General features: G+C 33.7%; 1 protein-coding gene across 1 annotated transcript in view; it reads left to right on the top strand.

Annotated features, from left to right (window-relative positions):
* Positions 1–16667, top strand: part of LOC138306604 (intermembrane lipid transfer protein VPS13A-like) — a 200463-nt gene that overhangs the window by 65625 nt on the left and 118171 nt on the right. The window contains 11 exon segments of the mRNA XM_069247042.1: positions 1359–1511; positions 2004–2088; positions 3078–3134; positions 4751–4838; positions 6044–6161; positions 6748–6883; positions 7965–8054; positions 10002–10085; positions 10529–10685; positions 14220–14258; positions 14886–14903. Of these exon segments, the coding sequence (XP_069103143.1) occupies positions 1359–1511; positions 2004–2088; positions 3078–3134; positions 4751–4838; positions 6044–6161; positions 6748–6883; positions 7965–8054; positions 10002–10085; positions 10529–10685; positions 14220–14258; positions 14886–14903 (1025 nt within the window).

The following is a 16667-nucleotide window of genomic DNA, read 5'->3' as shown; positions in this document are numbered from 1 at the left end:
TTAGAGAAAAAGTTGTTGGTGAAGTTAATATATAAAGACACTTAATTTCAATACCTTGATAATAACAGTTTGTTTTATTGAGTGTTATTACGATGTAGCCAGTTATATTTGGGAAAAGTCTTTATATATCATACATTTCTCAATATTTTGAGGACCAAATTTTCACCACCATAGCAACATCCTACGAAATTTCAAATAAAAAAAAAATTCCCTGTGAAAATTACTGGCTATATGGTGAATACCAATTGTTTGAAAATAAAGGTTGGTTTGACGACAGTGTATAAGGGAAAATTCAATTGTATCTTTGATGATGATGTAACTTTCTGAAATTTCTCTTAAGCTCTTAATCAATCTCTGTTACATGCAGTACTTCAGAACATATATATACACAACATGTATTCCATTCTCTGTATCTTGTGGTTGCAAGCTCTGACTCTGTGGCTGAATATCTTTGGTCTTTTTATACCAGTACATCATAGATAAGTGATATATAAGGAGGTATCCGAGGTTTACTACAAAATGATTGGTTGTCTGTGCAGGTGTTTAATATTCTATTTCTCATCAGTAATTCATGGGACTTGTCTAGATGAGTCATGGACTCATATAATGATCCTGTGGGACTCACCAAAATCTTGCGGATGAAAAGTAGTGTTCTGAACTTTATTTGGATATGAATCCAAAGTTCAGCTTTATGAGTGCTCTAGGTTATCTTGTTAAAATTATCAATTTCTTATACATATTTTAGCAAGAAAAGTAATATTAAATTCGATTGTTAGTTCAATTTGATAATTTATCAATACAGAATGTTGAATACTATTTCCCCTTTTTGCAAATGTGATAAACTGTACAAGAATACAAGATTCTATTTCTCCAATATTATCTTTGTACCCAAACTCTATATTCAAATTTCAGTTCTTTGTCCATTTATATAGCATGAAAATATGGCTTCTGAGTTATCCTTTTCTAGTAAACTCGACTATGCCTGGCTATGAATTTGGTTGGAATTAAATGGATTGATCTATCAAAGATGATTCCTACATGTCAGCTACTGGCAACATTACCACATATTGATTAAAATCAATAAAACAATACTGACACATAGATTCTCTTGAAAAACACTTAAACAGATATGGTTTCTTATTTGTGCCTCATTATGTTATAAAAACATTGTTCTGAAAATTTTTCCAACTTTTGAGAACCCTTTTCCATAAACATTACTGATGCTAAAAACAACTAATTAATAAAGTCAGAAAGTTGTTTTAACAAAATGATTCATGAACTTGTGACCTATGACCCTTTGAGTGATGACCTTGTAACCTTCAGTCATGTGTTAGGTTGTTGTTTGTTTACTGTTTTAGGCTGTCACAAGTAGCTGTTGCTAAGTTTGAAGATTTTAAAGAGCAGTCAGCTACGGGACTCCAACACGCGATAGACTTGAGGAAGTATACTGACATCAGGATAGATGTCAAGTCTTCTTACGTCATCATACCAGAGGGAGGCTTCTACAAAAAGTAGGTCATGGGGTCTAAATGTAAGACCTACAAAAATGTCATGGGGCCAAAATGAAGAATCAATAAAGAATAGGTCACTGACTCAAAAGAAGGATCTATGTAAATAAGGTCATGGGGTTGGGGTGTTTTCTGTTACTCTTGGTTACTGGTTTGTTAGGAGGGACCTATGAAAGTAGATCATTAGGCCGGAGGGGTTGTTAAAAGACGTAGGTCAATAGGTTAAAATGAGACTCGTAGAAAAGGAAAAGTATTACAAAAGGTTCAGACCAACGAGTCATTGGATCAAAGGAAAGGTTCGACAAAAAACAGGCCCCTTCAAGTAAGAGGAAATCTTCTAATATAGGAAAGGTCACTGATTTAGTTTAGAGATACTACAAAACAAGGTCAATAGGTCAGAGGAAGGCACCTTGGATATAATCATGTGTGTATATCTTTGTTATAAAAGTTTTGAAATATGTTATATTTCTGAAATATTCTTTTGATTTCTTACAGGAATTGTAAGCAGTTAATCCTTGACCTTGGTAATCTGAAGGTTAATAGTGAAAAGAACCAATCATCATCTGCTGTCAAGGGTCAGGTAAGGTCATTAGGTCATAGGTTACTGTATTAATGATAAATGCTTTTGAGTATATTTTTTACCATGTTGTATCTGAATTTGCTAACGTGTTGTGGAATTTTGTTTACATTAGAGAAATATAATTATCCTTTCTGTTTAATAATTTGTAATTTTCTTTGCTCAGAATTTACAAAGTTGAAATGTTTTGAGATATTACTAAAAATTTACTACAGATTAAACCAAAAGTAATTTTTTTTTTCAAATATCACCAAAGATCGATAATGAGGATCAACAATCCTCTGGGAGGTTATACATGTATATTAATTACTAACAAAGTGTTCTCATCATGTCATTACTTAAATTGTTTGATGTTGCATCATCTTCTTTAAATTAAGTGAAAATGTTGCTCCAATCTCTAAACTCCAAAACTATACTATTAGTGCTGTAGTAGGTGAATCTTGTTCATAATAAAGTTTTAATGATTACCGTGAACAAGCTTTCTTTAGCCACAACTAAAAATTTGCAGATGTTAAAAATTGAATAAAAATTCATATCATTTCAAGAGATGGGAATGTTAATTCGCTGAGATAAAACTTTCGCAATTATACATGTATCACGAAATTCGGGAGCGAAAGTAAATTGTACATGAACGACAGTAGGTTTCCAGTATGTGTAGGCAATTAGGGTTATACATGTGATATGTAAGCCTCATGGGAGGAATGTAGTTGTCTAGAACGGAGACCTTTAATTATAGAAGCATTTTTCCACCATAATTGACCAATGTACATTTTGTCATTAAATTACATAAATCAAAAACCATACTAATTATGATAAACTTGCTCACCCCTAAAATTCATAATGGACTGGTCTAGTCTTTGATATAGAAGAGTCTAAATGTGTATTCAGGGGTTAATGAAGTGTTGATTTGGGTGTTAACCTCGGCTGTCAGATAATGCATGTTGCATTGATGTTCGCTGTTGTGCATTGCCATTGTTACATTTTAATTTAAGCATGAGTCAAAGTTCAAGGTCGCGGCCTTGAAAGCAGCACAGCCCACGAGGAGACTGGTATAATGACCCAGGACTATTTTATATTTATCTCATTTCATTCTCCATCTTTATGATTTATTGAAGTTTATTTTTATACTGATTTTGTAAATAAGCTTAATGATAACAAATAAGATAAGAATGACATTTCTAATTGATTTAAATTCCATAATTGTTATTTTGAGGTTTTTGAAAGCAAATTAATGTTAAATTTGGTTATAATGGCCAAATCTTTTTAGTAGTGAATTTTCATGATAGTGCTATAATATTATTTCTTTGATTAGACATTAAAAATATCCAAGAAAAGCTTACTAAGTAACTTGGCTATTAGTTTGATATCAGAGAGATGGACAATGGAGTATTCTGTATATTGTTGTATGCATTTCAGCTCTAGGTTTTGGATGTGTGTCAAATCTATAATTATCTGCTGTGAATCTGTTTCATTATACTTCTTTCACCCTATTCTTACATCTTGTTACACACACACACACTGAAACATTTTTTTTTTTTTTTTTTTTTAATTTTTTTTTTTTACACTCAGAGGTGGAGAATATGACTGCGGCAAAGCAAAAATCATTTCCCTAATTCTTTTTAAATTTCTAATGGAATTTTTCGTTACCGTTAAATCAAAAACACACACCAAACACACACTGAAACATTATAAATTACAAATAAAAAAATGTTTATCACATAACTGGTTTATTTAGACATGGGATATATCCATGTTATCAATGTTATTGTCTTGAAAAATGAAGGCTAATTTTGTCTGTCCTATTTAGAAACAAAATTGGAAGTTGTGGCAAGGCACTACCATGAAATTGATTAACTTGTTCAATAATTTCATCAATTTTATATTTCATAGCCAGTCTATTTTGCTTTCTGTGTCGATTAAATGTTAATGAAATACAAATAAAGTCAACAAGTACATTTTCTTACCTTCTTTATTTTTTTCCTGTCTAATTGTGAATCATGTAAAATGTTTTTCCTAGATATTTCTTTCATTATTTTTTGTACCGTTGAACTTATATCTATGACTATTGGGATATTGATTTCACTCTTCTTATTGTTCTATATTTTCTAGCATTTTGAAATAAAATGTCTTACTATGGAATGGGAAAGGCATAATGATGTATTGTTCTATTAATGAGCTCCACCTTTCCTTGTACAATGAAGGGTAAATTATGTAATTGTGATGTTAATGATATGTACTATATTATGGTGAACATTAATGTTATTTAAAATAAAAAAATATGTGTTGTTTCAATTAATAAAGTAACAAAATATATCAAATATTTTTTGTGTATCAATAGATTACATAAACAAAAAATGTATGTAAAATTGAAGTACATAGCAAACAAAATTTTATAGATTAATTAGGGTTATCAAACTTATAATGTAGTATAAAGGATGAAAAAGGTATTTAATTTAAAGCATTTCTTTACATTTTGACAAAATAATTCATTTTCATATTTATAATAATTTCAAGTCATTTTCATCTTTACAATTTTCAGTTTTTGAATATCAATGTTGAAGTGCCATATAATAGATAATCTAATCCATAGTTTCATTGACTAACAAACCATGTGATATAATACACTGCATAAATGTATATTAGTTAAATTTTCTGTGTTTTGCAGATGGATTCTGTTGAGGAAATCATCAAAAGAGCCTATGACAAATTTAACATTGAAATTGACAGGACACAGCTCCTATTTGTTAGTCCAGGTAAGTTCTTCACTGTTTTGTTTAACTCATTTTGATGCTGTAAAATTTCTTAAATAAGCAATTCAACAGGTACCATATTTTCCCTATTAGGGGTTGCCAACGCTGATATGGTGTTTACATATTTTTCTGATTGTCTTGGTGTCTGTTGATACAATGTTCTGAAAGCTGTAGATGAAACAATGAAATATTTTTATAGATTTCTGATTGGTTACTTAGGGAAGCATTGAAATCATTGTAGATTTCTGATTGGTTACTTAGGGAAACCTTGAAATCATTGTAGATTTCTGATTGGTAACTAGGGAAACCTTGAAATCATTGTAGATTTCTGATTGGTTACTTAGGGAAACATTGAAATTGATGTAGATTTCTGATTGGTTACTTAGGGAAACCTTGAAATCATTGTAGATTTCTGATTGCTAACTAGGGAAACCTTGAAATCATTGTAGATTTCTGATTGGTTACTTAGGGAAACATTGAAATTGATGTAGATTTCTGATTGGTTACTTAGGGAAGCATTGAAATCTTTTGTAGATTTCTGATTGGTAACTAGGGAAACATTGAAATCTTTGTAGATTTCTGATTGGTACCTAGGGAAAATTGAAATCTTTGTAGATTTCTGATTGGTAACTAGGGAAAAATTGAAATCTTTGAAGATTTCTGATTGGTAACTAGGGAAACATTGAAATCTTTGTAGATTTCTGATTGGTAACTATGGAAACATTGAAATCTTTGTAGATTTCTGATTGGTAACTTAGGGAAGCAGTAAACTTGCTTTGTAGAATCAATTTAAAGTGAATACACTTGAATATCAGGTAAGAGGAGTGTAAAATGAGCACTCAAGAGCTCTAGGTGATTGCTTTTCAACTGGTACTCCTGTTTTCCTCCACCCCAAAAACCTCTCGCATCTTTTTAAATATCCAAGTATTCCGGATTTGCATATTACAGAGTTATCTGCACTTGCGGGTAGGTACTGATTGTGACGTCATGTTTTTGCGAGCGTAACGTCATACTTTTTCGGAGAAAATGACATGAATTTTGCTCACAAAATAATGACTTAACAATCGATACCTACCCGCAAGGGAGCAAACTCTAATATTCAAAGATAGAATTAGATAATACATGATAGGATGTATAGCAAAACATATTCCAAATGAACATAGTTACAATATGTTTGATATTACCATGGTGATGTCTATGTTTTACAGGAGTTGATTGGCAGGCGGTGCGTAACTTACCTGTGTCCCCGCTACATGTCCTAGAGCCAATATCACTGTCCGTTTGCCTACAGAAGTGTATGTTTGACAAGGACTCGCGCATGGCCAAGTATGTAGAATTGACCTCTGATATACATATCACTACTAACAGTTAAGTTTGTTTTTAAAGATTACTCATGAGACAAAGAAAAAATGGCCCCTACAGTCAAATTGTGCTGAAATAGGTCATTTGAGACTTACAAAATAATGGTGTCACAGTTGATGCTTTCATGCAATAGAGATAACTCAGTGATTTTATACCTACTTCTACATATTGACAGTGAAAACTGTTTATGAAAAAAACCTGTTTTTTAAAGATCACTCAAAGGATAAAGAAGAAATGAACTCTATAACCATGTTGTCTATACATTGTTCATATTGGGTTGAACGGGGTCATTTACAGAAAGTTGTGTTATTACATAAGAAAACAATGTGAATTTCACTCACAAAATAATGACGTTACAATTGACACCTTCGTGCAAAAGAGGTAATTCTGTAATATGCAAAGATGTAATAGAATTGACTTTTGCATAGGGCAATTGATATCAAGTTTTATTTGAGTAAATCCAAATTTACTATTTATGAATTATTTTTGAAAATTTTCAATTTCGAAAAAAGTTTCATTTCCCAAATGTACAATTTTTCCTCACCTCTAGGATGAAGGTATCAGGAGAATTGAAGTTGGTCAGTCTGACCATCTCAGATGCACGGCTTCAGGAGATTATACAACTAGTGGACAGCATTCCACTCCCAGAGTCGGCCCCACCCCCAGAGGAGGAGGACTTATTTATGGTAACAATGACTTTTAGAGTTGAAATCTTATGTGTGCCTGTGTAATTTCTGTTTGTCACTCCACGTACATTGTCCATTATCTAGATAAATACAATTCGCATTTCTATCTTCTTCAAAACCTGGAGCTGATGGAGTGATAGATATATCCAGATTGTTGACAGGAGTCACCATGACCTTTGTTGAAGGTCATAAAGACTATATACTATAATATCTATATATTGCTAGAGACCCAGAGATTGGGTCTATTGAATGGTTGTGTAAATGTTATCATGAATTTATTTTTTTAAGCGAAAGACCTTGTAAAAAAGGTCACATGAGGGTTGGGATGCATTTTAATACAATCTTGATTGATCTCATCTTTAAAATAAACATTTTTACAACAGACCAAGTCATGAGCCAGTGGTCTACTCGTGAAAGGATTGTTCAATAATTTAAAAAAATTGAAGGTCATTGATCGCACCTTCAAAGTCAAAGGGGATAAATCACATAAAAAGGGATAAATCTTAAGTCATAACTCAGTAATAATTTTAGACCTGAAAGTTTATCTTTTCAAGAAAGCCTTACAGCTTTAAATTATGATGAATTTCGAATTACTCTTTGACTTAAGCATTGGACGTCTTTCAGTTGGCATTCATAGCTGATAAGAATGCTTACTGGACAGAGGCAAATTCCATGAAGTGCGCTAGCGCTTCATGAGGACTTTGTCTCTGTTCAGTTGACATTTGTCTCTGTTCAGTTGACATTCATATTGGCTATGAATGCCATCTGAAAGATGTTCAATGCTTATATATACATTTGGTTACGGTTTCATGATGAAATTCCAACGAATTTTGCATCTTAAATGAAATAATCATTCATCATTGTCATGGATGGAATAGCCATTTGAATAAGTGTCTTCTGTGATCGCTGGCACGACAATTGTGATGTCACAATGATAATGACGCCATATTAAGCACTTAAAGTCTATTGTCTAATACTTGACTGCAAACGGCTCTTGATACGCTTACATAGTGGGACTGCAGTGAAAATGTAAATATAAGCTATTGAATATTGACTATCGTCCTTTCATTGTGTATTCCAGAGTGCCACTGACATTCCACCAGTGACAGACCTGAATGCTAACCAGCTCAGTCTGGTCAATGTGGCAGTAGTGGCTGTGGGTGACCAACAGGTAAGTCTGGTCGATATGGCAGTAGTGGCTGTGGATGACCAACAGGTAAGTCTGGTCGATATGGCAGTAGTGGCTGTGGATGACCAACAGGTAAGTCTGGTCAATGTGGCCGTAGTGGCTGTGGGTGACCAACAGGTAAGTCTGGTCAATGTGGCAGTAGTGGCTGTGGGTGACAAACAGGTAAGTCTGGTCGATGTGGCCGTAGTGGCTGTGAGTGACCTACAGGTAAGTCTGGTCAATGTGGCAGTAGTGGCTGTGGGTGACCAACAGGTAAGTCTGGTCAATGTGGCAGTAGTGGCTGTGGGTGACCAACAGGTAAGTCTGGTCAATGTGGCAGTAGTGGCTGTGGGTGACCAACAGGTAAGTCTGGTCAATGTGGCAGTAGTGGCTGTGGGTGACCAACAGGTAAGTCTGGTCGATATGGCAGTAGTGGCTGTGGATGACCAACAGGTAAGTCTGGTCGATGTGGCCGTAGTGGCTGTGAGTGACCTACAGGTAAGTCTGGTCGATGTGGGTGTAGTGGCCATGGGTGACCAATAGGTAAGTCTGGTCAATGTGACAGTAGTGGCTGTGGGTGACCAACAGGTAAGTCTGGTCGATGTGGCCGTAGTGGCTGTGGGTGACCAACAGGTAAGTCTGGTCGATATGGCAGTAGTGGCTGTGGATGACCAACAGGTAAGTCTGGTCAATGTGGCAGTAGTGGCTGTGGGTGACCAACAGGTAAGTCTGGTCGATATGGCAGTTGTGGCTGTGGATGACCAACAGGTAAGTCTGGTCGATGTGGCCGTAGTGGCTGTGAGTGACCTACAGGTAAGTCTGGTCGATGTGGGTGTAGTGGCCGTGGGTGACCAATAGGTAAGTCTGGTCAATGTGACAGTAGTGGCTGTGGGTGACCAACAGGTAAGTCTGGTCGATGTGGCCGTAGTGGCTGTGGGTGACCAACAGGTAAGTCTGGTCAATGTGGCAGTAGTGGCTATGGGTGACCTTCCGGTTAAGTCTGGTCGATGTGTTCATAGTGGCCATGGGTGACCAACAGGTAAGTCTGGTCGATGTGGCCGTAGTGGCTGTGGATGACCAACAGGTAAGTCTGGTCAATGTGGCAGTAGTGGCTGTGGGTGACCAACAGGTAAGTCAGGTCGATGTGGGCGTAGTGGCTGTGAGTGACCTACAGGTAAGTCTGGTCGATGTGGCTGTAGTGGCTGTGGGTGACCAACAGGTAAGTCTGGTCAATGTGGCCGTAGTGGCCGTGGGTGACCAACAGGTAAGTCTGGTCGATTTGGCAGTAGTGGCTGTGGGTGACCAACAGGTAAGTCAGGTCGATGTGGCCGTAGTGGCTGTGGGTGACCTACAGGTAAGTCTGGTCGATGTGGGCGTAGTGGCTGTGAGTGACCTACAGGTAAGTCTGGTCGATGTGGCTGTAGTGGCTGTGGGTGACCAACAGGTAAGTCTGGTCAATGTGGCCGTAGTGGCCGTGGGTGACCAACAGGTAAGTCTGGTCGATTTGGCCGTAGTGGCCGTGGGTGACCTACAGGTAAGTGAAGGAAGGTTTTACCTGTGACTTAAAAAAAGATAATTCATTGTAGAAGACAAAGTCCTGGAGAGATACTTCAAAGTAAAAATAGTGCATTGTAAATAAAAAATGAAAATGAAAAAGGATCAGAACACTTGTAAGAAATTATTGTAAAATTGAATGTGAGTGATGTAGTTTTCAATTCAGTTTATTCCATATTTATAATATAAAAATAAAATGAAAATTGCTGGATTCTTCAATAAATTTGAATCTTTGTTCAAACAATGCTGGCTTGTCTTACATTTTATGGACAAATCATGTGATCAATTACTGTATGAATTCTTTGATAAAACATTTAAAAAGGTATTTTGTGTGAAATAAGAAATTATACGATTACAGTATTGAGTCGTAATTATTATATTAAATTTATGTGGTAGGGACAGAAAAAAGAAACGGATCGGTCGACCTCTCAGGATCTCACTAACTACACCGACCTTGAACTCAAGTTTGAGGTAAAAAAGGTGAGTTGACAAAATCAAAATATCACTGTCTTCAAGTAAAGACAATCAAAATCATCCTATCAAGCATATAATGTTCATTTCAAAGATCGCACAAGGAAAAATAAAATTGTGACATACCATTACCTTTTTATTTTACATTTACATTTGACCTTTATGCATTGATATTGACATTTTTGACCTTTGTACTTATCCGAGACATTTTCCTTTTAAATTTTCCATTATAGATCAAAATAACTTTGACCTTTGGTATTTTCGGGATACATGTCCTATCAACATAAAATGACCTCATTATTGCTTTGTTACGTTGACTTTTGATTTACATCTGTGTGTCCTTTAAAAGACCTCAACCTTCCTTATTGACCTTTTACTTGGATATTGCTGATCTGCTTGAAACTGCTTCTGGCCTTGAAATACATTATTGACCTTGACCTTTGGTATTTCAGGTGTGTGTGAACCTGATGCAGCACACAAATGTGGAGGATATATTGGTACTGAAACTCGTCGTCGAGTCAATAGGAACACAGCTGGCTGTCCGTACACACGACATGAGCGCTGAGGCATATATAGGAGGCATCTACCTACAGTATCTCAAGGAAAAAGGTCAGTTCTAAGATTGATAAAATCAGGCTATTCCACAGGCAAGATAAACCATCAGGCTATTCCACAGGGAAGATAAACGATCAGGCTATTCCACAAACAATATAAACGATCAGGCTATAAACTTCCACAAACAATATAAACGATCAGGCTATTCCACAGGCAAGATAAACAATCAGGCTATTCCACAAACAATATAAACGATCAGGCTTTGTAGGACACTATTCAAAATGTATGGATACTAGTAATGATGACATTTTTTATAAGCTGAGTTAACTTATCTAGGAAGATTTTGATTTTTATGCCCCTTGTTTCTGTGATAGAAAGATGAAGAATTTTCTACATCAGTCAACTATTTTGTTGGAAGATGAAGCATTTACATTTATTTGATGCTTTTGTAATGTGTTTTTGCTTTTATTGTTTCTTTGAATGATTTTAATGAAGAATTAGCTGATTTCTCAGCATGTGTTAATTTAAAATTCATCATAATTTCAGCCATTCATTATCATGGTATTTTTCACCATTGATTCATGTGTCAAAAATATTTCAACAAATTTTTAGAAAATAAAGCAGTGCATTATGGGTAAAGCAGAGCATTATGGGTAAAGCAGAGCATTATGGATAATGGATAGCATGGTATGATCCAATTTTTCAATCTTTTTAAAAAAAAAAAAAAACGACAACATGATTCTAATTCTTTTTCTCTCCAACTGTGATTTTGTTTATCATTTTCTTTCATCATCGCCATCACATGTTCAATCATCGCTTTACGCATTTGCTTAATAACATAATGAATTTGAAGTATCATGTCCAAAGCATAGTGATTTAATCAACTCGCTTACTTAGTGATTAAAATGCAGTGATAAAGTCTGCTTTGTGATCACTCCTTGACCAACGACTAATATTACTGACAAAAGAAAAGTTTTGCTCTGTGATTCCTAGAAAGCACTAGCAAAACATATGATGCACATTTTCAAATTTCCTGTGTTTTTAATTTAGATTGGTTAATATGTACTTTGTCCCACAATTAACAATTACAAATTTGGTCATTCTGTTTACTCTTGGTCATTTTCAAATCAAGATATTGGAGATAGAATAGGTCTAAGTTGGATAGCAATGCACATTCTCTATACCTTCATAGTAGATATTTTTCTAATTTAAAAGAAATCGAAATTTATTTGGATATTGATATACATTATCTATTTTGACATTAACCCTAATCTCCTAGATTTTGGAGAGAAAACCTACACCAGGAAAAAGAGTAAGAGTTTTTTTTTATGCACAGGCTGGTGCCATTATTATGATCAAAGATTTCTATTGTTTGATCTACAATGACTTACAGACATTGTTTTAACTTTTTCATTAATTATTAATAACAAAATAACAAAAACTGAAAGGATGAAAAAATTATTCCAAAGATATTTTTCATTAACTAAAACGTTTCTTCAGTACAAAAAAAAATTATTCCAAAGATATTTTTCATTAACTAAAACGTTTCTTCAGTACAAAAAAAAATTATTCCAAAGATATTTTTCATTAACTAAAACGTTTCTTCAGTACAAAAAAAAAATAAAAAAAACAACTTTGAAATATAAAATTTCTGACAAAGTAATTTTTTTTTTCTCTTTTTTTTTTTTTTTAAAAATTAGAAACTTTAATCATACTTTTGCATTTGATATTGCCACTAGCCTGTTTATGCCTGAAATGCTCGCGTTATTTGAGACGTCATAGTTTACTAACAAATCACAAGTGATCTCTCCCCAAACACCGAGACCCAGTTTCTAAATAACCGATATTATGTTTTGACCACAAAGTTAAATTAGCCATTTTCATCCTCCCATAATCATCAATCAAATAATTCTCACTGGTCCATTGGTTTTTACCTTTCCCTGCCTGCTAATTTCTTTAACTCAATAAATCTTTGTTAACAAGCACTTGAGAAATACAGAATGTGCTTATTTAAAATGCTGCCTTGCATATGGCTGTTTGAATATCAATTTGATAAAGTCATTCTCTCAATGGTTTTTCAAACTTGTCTGTTTGAAAAACAATAACATGGTATCATTTTCCTATATGTTCTTGTCAGCAGGGCTCTACAAGTGGTATCATAAAAGTCTAGAATTTAGGAAGAAGACAAAGCTTCCAATTTTTGAAAAATCAGAAATCTTCAAATCAGTGATTTTGAAATGATACGGTTTATTGCAGAAATTTTATCAGATAAAAATATCTGAATATCCTTTTATATAAATTTGATTGCTACATTTATGTGAAGCAAAAGAAGGAAAATGATGTTTAAATAATGAATTGCATGTAAAATGAATTTTGTAATTGATTGCTTATCAGTGATGTATTTTTTTGATGTAGTCAGACCCCAGTTTCATCATATTCATCATCCCTTGAGATAAAAAGACAAAAACCTGTTAAGGATGTACTCCTCTGAGAAGTCAAAATTTTCTTGTATTAAACTTTTTTTCTCATATAGATTTTTGGAAAGAGGAGTTCATACCATGAAAGAAAATGAAAGAAAAAGCATATGTCAATGAGCTAGTTTTTGAGCTGCTGTCACTCAAAGATACCTAGTTGACAAAATATTGGATTTTATGGGAATTTTCGCCGTTTTGACCATATACACAGAGATTAAAGCCATAATTTCCTTATGAGGTGTTTGATATGTATTAATGTTTGTAGAATTTATTTTCCAGTAGTCTTCTTTTAAAATATACCAGTTCTCAATTTTGAGCTACAAAATGCACCTTTTTCAGCCATTTTTGCCAAATCTAACCCTTTATAGAAAAAGTTCTGGTATTAAACTTTTGTTTATATTTTGCATATCAATAGGGAAAGGGTTGTTCTTTCAAAATCAGGCAGAAAAATGGGGGGTCCATGTGCTTACTTTTTTGCCCCACTTGAATATTTGTTATTTTTTAGTATTTTAGAGTAAAAAGTGCTCAAATTACTATTAAATGTAAAAATAAAGTGGACATTAATGCTCAATATTTTAATTACCACGAACCAAGTAAATATTTACAGCAAAAATTAGCTTGATGCAGCTAAAAATGCTGGTGCAGTGATGATTTAAGTAAAAACAATTTCAGTAAAAAATGGTAAAACTTTGGCTCTACTCAAAGCCAAAAAAGACACAATTTCAAAATGGCCGCCAAATGGGCCATTTCTTAAAATCCCTGTATTAAAAAATCTGCTGAAGTTAGAACTGTATTTTTTTGACAAAATATTGATAAATTGTATTTGAAAATCTCATAACTTATTTGATCTTTGTCGAAACGAGACTTCAACAAGACTGAAACCTCAGAAGAATACATCCTTAAATTGGACAATAAACAAAAGGGGAAAAAATCTTCATTTATTTATTTCCAACCCATTGCAATTAAGAAAATGCGTTGTTTCTAAAAAAAGTGTTACCATTGATGAAACTAGGGCTAAGATCATGCTATTTTTGTCATTTCGTCATTGATGGTAATGTGATGCATTTTGTGATTGAGATGTTGTCAAATGTTTATTTCTTTGCATGTTGAACAGCCTCCGAAATATTGGTTCAAAAGTTAGAAGCAGCTAAAGGTTTGTTAATTATGATTTTTTTTTTATAAAACCTTTTTTCTCTGTCATATACTGGACATAATCTGAATTATATATTCTGTTGTGATACCTATTTTTAGATTTTAGAATTAATACAGTTTTGTAAAATGTTTTAGAAGTTTGGTTCTGTTATATCAAGTTTTGTGTAGTTTTATTATTAAATAGGAATGACTCATGTATCATGTGATACCTGATAACGTTTGTGGCGAGACTAATATCTCCATTCGTCCCACCTAAATGACGTTTAAAAAGTGTGTGATATGATATCACCTTTTGACGTCATTCCATCACCAATAGCGACAATAGTCCTGCACAAACATTATCGGGTATCACTTAGAAAGTGAATGATTCCAGATAATAATCTATTAAGCTGAATGAATTAATGAATGATTTATTTTTCTACATTAACAAAAAAAAAAGTGGTGATATGTTGGATCACCTGAACCACTTAGCCACAGGATAAAACACTCAGATACAGCAGGAAGTCCCACACCCTTGTATCAATACTGTACTGGTATAAAGAAAGAAAATAGACTTTGTATTTATAAAAATAAATCTATTTATAGTATAGTAAGGATATAGCCATCTTTACATTATTTTTTGTTACAGATAATGATACCTTATCAGGTTAGACAGGTGGTTTTCTGACAACCATTTATTTTAATACCTGGTTTGTGGTAGATTATCATCATCATTGGGTTATATAGACTACATCATAATAAAATAGATCATTAGACTAGAAACTTCACACCATTTAATTCAATTTGACATCCAATCACATCATGAGATGGAAGAATAACAGATATGAATAGTGGTAATCAGCTAGTAGTTAGAATCAGCTTTTTATACACCTTGCAATGAAGTAAAGTGGGAATATACTTTCTGTCCGTCCGTCCTTCTGTCTATCTGTCTGTTTGTAGACACAACTTTGGATGTCTTTACTAACTTGATCCTGGCTGGCATGTAATGAAACCTATACTAACACTTTGCAGGGCCCACTGTCATGAACATTCCTTAAATTGAAGGAATTCCTTAACTTCATATTTTCCATAGAAAGCATTACATATTTTAAGGAGGGTCCCTTGATTTTAGGATTTTTTGTTAACTTCTGTACTGCTTTCCTATTGGGAATTTTAAGTTAAGTAATTCCTTAAAGTTAAGGAATGTTTATGAGTCTGGGCCCTCCTCTTTATTTAACAAAATGCCACTTGGCGGATATTACTAAAATCATGGCATGTTGGTCATGGACACTGTAGGAAAAAAAATAATGTTATGTTCCTCCTGGAAGTACAGATTGTATTAAGTCGATAATACTAATTAAAGATCATTGCATGTTGGTCGTCAGCAAAATTCATATAGGGATATCTCGAAATAAAAAAAAGTGTGTTATGTATGCTGCTGAAAGTAAGTTAATGTGTTAAAAGAGAACAATCAGTTAATACTGTAGTGATCAGACTGGAAGATAAGGGAATTGTTAGTAAAATATTAAAACACATTAGATTTAATTTAATGGGAAAATATGTAAACTTAAAGCTTAGAAAATTGAGCTCACAGCAACTTTTATTGATCTCACAACTAACACAGATATACTACAAGATGATTATCATGATTTTACATTAAAAAATAAATAATTGCAGTCAAAACCAAAAGATCTAATTTTCACTGTTGATATTGATTCTACCATCTGTATCAGCATACCAGTCCTTTGTGTGTGTTGTAATTGAATTTGTTGTAAAAAAATGATTTATTTCTCAATTAATTCTTTGTTTTTTTGTAATTGTTTATGAGTGCTTTCTATTTTGTTTGCTTTTATTTAAAATTTTTATTTTTTATTTTTTTTTGCTTTGTAAAAAATGTTTTTAGCCTTAATTGTTGCGTTGATTTGATGCTTTTGATTTTTGATAACACCTTAAGGTTCCAAAGGCGGAGAATCCGGACAAATATGAATGCATCAATCAGAACAAAATTAAGCAAGATGAATGATTATGGAAGAGTTATCCTCCATGTGGATGATTATGGAAATGTTATCCTCCATGTGGATGATTATGGAAATGTTATCCTCCATGTGGATGATTATGGAAATGTTATCCTCCATGTGGATGATTATGGAAATGTTATCCTCCATGTGGATGATTATGGAAATGTTATCCTCCATGTGGATGATTATGGAAATGTTATCCTCTATGTGGATGATTATGGAAATGTTATCCTCTATGTGGATGATTATGGAAATGTTATCCTCATGTGGATGATTATGGAAATGTTATCCTCTATGTGGATGATTATGGAAATGTTATCCTCTATGTGGATGATTATGGAAATGTTATCCTCTATGTGGAATGGAAATGTTATCCTCTATGTGGATGATTATGGAAATGTTATCCTCTGTGG

Source organism: Argopecten irradians, chromosome 13, assembly GCF_041381155.1.
Source record: "Argopecten irradians isolate NY chromosome 13, Ai_NY, whole genome shotgun sequence".
Lineage (NCBI taxonomy): Eukaryota > Metazoa > Mollusca > Bivalvia > Pectinida > Pectinidae > Argopecten > Argopecten irradians.
The sequence above is the reverse complement of the archived record's forward strand: the minus strand, read 5'-3'. Positions and strand labels throughout refer to the sequence as shown.